The following is a 3,790-nucleotide window of genomic DNA, read 5'->3' as shown; positions in this document are numbered from 1 at the left end:
ATGATGCATACGGATGTACACTTGTTGCTTGCCCCCTTTTGAGGGTGTGTGTCAGGGTGTGTGTCAGGGTGTGTCTTAACGTGGCCAGTTCTGGCCACTACTGTACGGTATGATGAAATTTGGAATTCCGAAATATGCAAGAAAGTTCTCATCCGGATCATTTGCTCTCCTCCTGCTCCGCCCCCCCATAACCAAATCAACGATATCGGCGACACTACTTTCCACCCGCGGAGGATTCTCGATCGCTATGTTCGCCCCAGGTCGAAGGCCAGCGGAGCGCGCGGGCGACTGGCCCGAACGACTCAAATGGACCTGATGAGCGAGTGCTCTAGCGGGTTTTCGTGCACCATGCATCAACATGAACGGTCATTCATGTTGACGGCTGCACGTTAAGTCCTGTCTCGCACGACATACGGATCGCCAGAGAAACTTTGATCGCTTGTAATTCTCAATATGTTATTGTCTCGTCCTTTCAGAATGCAGCATCCCTGCTCCTATCTCAGTGCCCGCAAGTCCTTCACGATGTGACGCTGGCCAGCCAAGAACCAACATTCGCTGTACAATTCATCCTGACCCCAGGATAGAAAACATCAAAGCATATGTCTCCAAGAAGGCCTCCGATGAAGAGTCGCTCCCCCCTTGCCACTCAGGACAGTGTCCGAAGGAAATATTCCTAAATTCGGCATGTGGGGAGGTGAAGGCAAGTCTCGTCGCCTTCCAGACAATTGTTGAGCTGATACAGGTTGTGAGGACACTGCGTGTCGGGGATAGGAATGGATCAGGTACGCGACGTTGGCATCTGGATCAGCGTAGCACTCTATAAAGAGGCAAACTGTGTCGATGTGGAGATTGACGAACAGCACATCTTGTGCAATATCGTGCGCTGGGCTTCATAAGCCTGCCATTGCCACTGCCTTTTGTGGGAAACGATTTAGTCATTCCTTGGGGTGTAGACCTTGGGATTGTGCTTCTCCTTCCAAACTCGAAGGCGCAACACAAACCAATGAAGGGTTCGTCCATACACGTAAAGCCTGAACCCGTCATGAATCTGGCCGTTCAATTTGGAAAAACAGCCATGTGCACCAAGGATGACAAGAAGCTCGGAGAAATAAGTGAAGCCACCACCGTGGGGCCCTTGGGAGAAGAGCGAGTGAAAGCGATCATCTCCATCATGGAGTCGTTGGGCGAAAGTCTTGAGGTCGTCACGAAAAGAACTTCCAAGTCGCAAAAAGAATACGCAGTTCTGAAGGATGGGTTGAAGGAGACGGTTGACACAATGAATGCACTATGCGGAAAGAGCGACGACATGTACACAGAGGTAACGCAACAAAAGAGGGACCTTGAATATCTCTTGTCTGCTTTGCAGACGACGGAGACGCGTCTGGACACGCTGGAGTGTGAAACAGCTTCAGTTCGATATACTCTCGACAGCAGAATTTTTGAAAGTACCAGAGAAGACTTTGATCAAGCAAATGGAGTACCATTCTCTCCGAACCAAACAGAGGGCGCAAGTGCTCCGCGAGCCTCGTCGCCAGCCGTCGAGATGCGTCAGAACAACTTGATTCTCGCCGATCGATGGAGCTTCGGCGAGAAAATTGGAAGCGGATCCGGGGGATGGGTGTGCCAAGTGTACGACATGTTGACCGGGACTTGGCAGGTGGCCAAGGTGGAGATTGTCGACAACCAAAAGCAATCGCTCTTGCGACAAGAATACCGCACCTACGAGCATATCCACCACCCGGAGGCAACGTACGGCTTTTCCCGTGTCCACCACTTCAGCAACACGGGACCCTTCAACGTCCTCATCCTAGACTACTTTGGCCGCTCTCTGCACGAATACTTCCAGTCGACACACAGCCCGGACATCGTCTTCCAGGTGGCCATCCAATGTCTGGACAGGATCAAAACGCTTCACGAGAAGCGGATCGTACACCGCGATATCAAGCCGGAAAACTTCCTCGTGGACTTCACGAGCGATGGGCTGCTTGCCATTACGCTGATCGACTTTGGACTATCTGCGTGTATTCCGTCGAACGGTTACGGTTACGGTCATCGCGGGAACCCCGGGCAGCGCTTACCATTCATTGGCACGCCCCTATACGGCTCCGTCGCAGCTCATCAGGGCATTCCCCAGGGGCCCAAGGACGACTTGGAGTCGTTTGGATACGTGATTGTGAAACTTTTAACGGGGTTCTTGCCGTGGGAGGCTGTAAACAGTTCGAATACCAACGAGTATGGGGAGAGAACGCTGCGTCGGAAGCTCGAAGTTACGGCTGCGGAGCTCTGTGTGGGGCTGCCAGAGGAGTTGGTGGTGTTTTTTAAGCATGTGCACAGCCTGAATGTGGGCGATCGGCCTGATTATGCTGGACTGCGATTTCTGTTAGTCAATGCTCTGACGCAAGAACAGGAGAGAGCAAACATGGAATAGGGGTCAAGGGATATTATTGTCCAAATCGTTCGCCCGAAAAATTCCTGTGGTGAGCCAGACAACGTGTAGCTCGTCTTCATCTTCCTCTCTCTCTCCCTGTCTGCAAGATAATGGAGGAGCAGTAGACTGTTTTCTACGCAGATATCGCGTTTGTGGGTCGGACGTGATTTTCGACGAGCCTCGAACCAAAAGGGCACCGATAAACCATCTCAATCGAGCTCAACGCGGCTCACTTCGACATAGCATAGGCCCAACGAAGAAAGTTGTTGCATGTCCTAAAGGCTGTGCAGGTCTCACCCAATCACCCCATGTTTAAGCGAGCAGCGCTGCACTATGCTCACACCGCAACGTTTCGAACACGACGCCAACGCCACTCGGCCTTCCCATTGAGCTCAAAAGCAAACGATCGTCACCAGGCAGGCATCGGGCGACATATGCAAGCAACGCACCCATAACAGAAAATCGGCTGCAATTGCAGTGTTTACGGTTGCTATCCATCTGGGGTTTAACCCGGACATGTAAATATCGTATCGTTACGTAGGAATGATTTTTAGTTTGCGCACGTGCAGCTCCTCGCTGTGAGTGGGTACCTCGATTCTTATCTGCAAGCTTGCGTCGGCGCCGACGTTTTGGTCCTACTTCTCTGCGCGTGGGTGTTGAAGCGATCTAGAGTAGAGCGTTCTTTGAGGCGAAGCAGCAGCGTCAGAACGCCGTCGACGGCGGAGAAAGCTGCAGACCATTGGCCACTTGCCATCTAGTCGCCCAAAACTTTTCGAACAACCCCATGCCATGGTGGCATTTAACATTGGGGGGGGGGGGGGGGGGGGGGGGGCGCAGAAGCCCCCGCACAAATGCCAGGCGATTTGAACACTTTCTCATTGAAGGGCATGAACGGCAGGGTGCGAAAGCGATAAACATTGGTACCATTCACTTTGCCTGGCCAGGGCGCCGTATACCAGGTTGAAAGACGACGTTATCTACTTCGAATCTGCGCGGGCACCTGCGGCGAGTTGGCACCCATGGTGACATGGTGCGCAACAAGGACGGCGAGGGGGCGCAACAGCGCTGCCAAGCTCCGCGCCAAGCTCCGTTGTGGCGGCAAGACGAGGCACCTACTTGTACGGTAAACCACTTCTGTACGCACGTACATGCGACCTACATAACGGTACTACCGCACCAAATTGGGCGAAGCGCTTGTAGGGTGCAGGCGAAATGGCGGGAAGCGGCTCCTAAATACACCCGATGCGACGGGAGGTAGCGGCGGCGCGAGATTGAGGTGCATGGGCCGGTGTTGCGAGGTCGGCGAATCCGAGACAGGAGCGAGCGCTCGCCCGGGCAGGGGAGGGGGAAGGGGGGGGGTGG

At 53.6% G+C, this 3,790-nt stretch overlaps 1 protein-coding gene across 1 annotated transcript; it reads left to right on the top strand.

Moving 5' to 3' along the window:
* The first annotated feature begins 1,003 nt into the window (after positions 1 to 1,003).
* Positions 1,004 to 2,428, top strand: CHC_T00008474001 (Serine/threonine protein kinase). The gene has a single exon (XM_005713820.1). The coding sequence runs from the start codon at positions 1,004 to 1,006 to the stop codon at positions 2,426 to 2,428; it is 1,425 nt and encodes a 474-aa protein (XP_005713877.1).
* Positions 2,429 to 3,790: the final 1,362 nt, after the last annotated feature.

Source organism: Chondrus crispus, genomic scaffold, assembly GCF_000350225.1.
Source record: "Chondrus crispus Stackhouse genomic scaffold, scaffold_154, whole genome shotgun sequence".
Classification (NCBI taxonomy): domain Eukaryota; phylum Rhodophyta; class Florideophyceae; order Gigartinales; family Gigartinaceae; genus Chondrus; species Chondrus crispus.
Note: the sequence above shows the minus strand (reverse complement) of the source record. Positions and strands in the feature narration are given on the sequence as shown.

Bases quoted from the DNA above. Each gene is read 5' to 3' on its own strand.
- CHC_T00008474001 (XM_005713820.1), top strand. From the start codon at position 1,004: ATGAAGGGTTCGTCCATACACGTAAAGCCTGAACCCGTCATGAATCTG.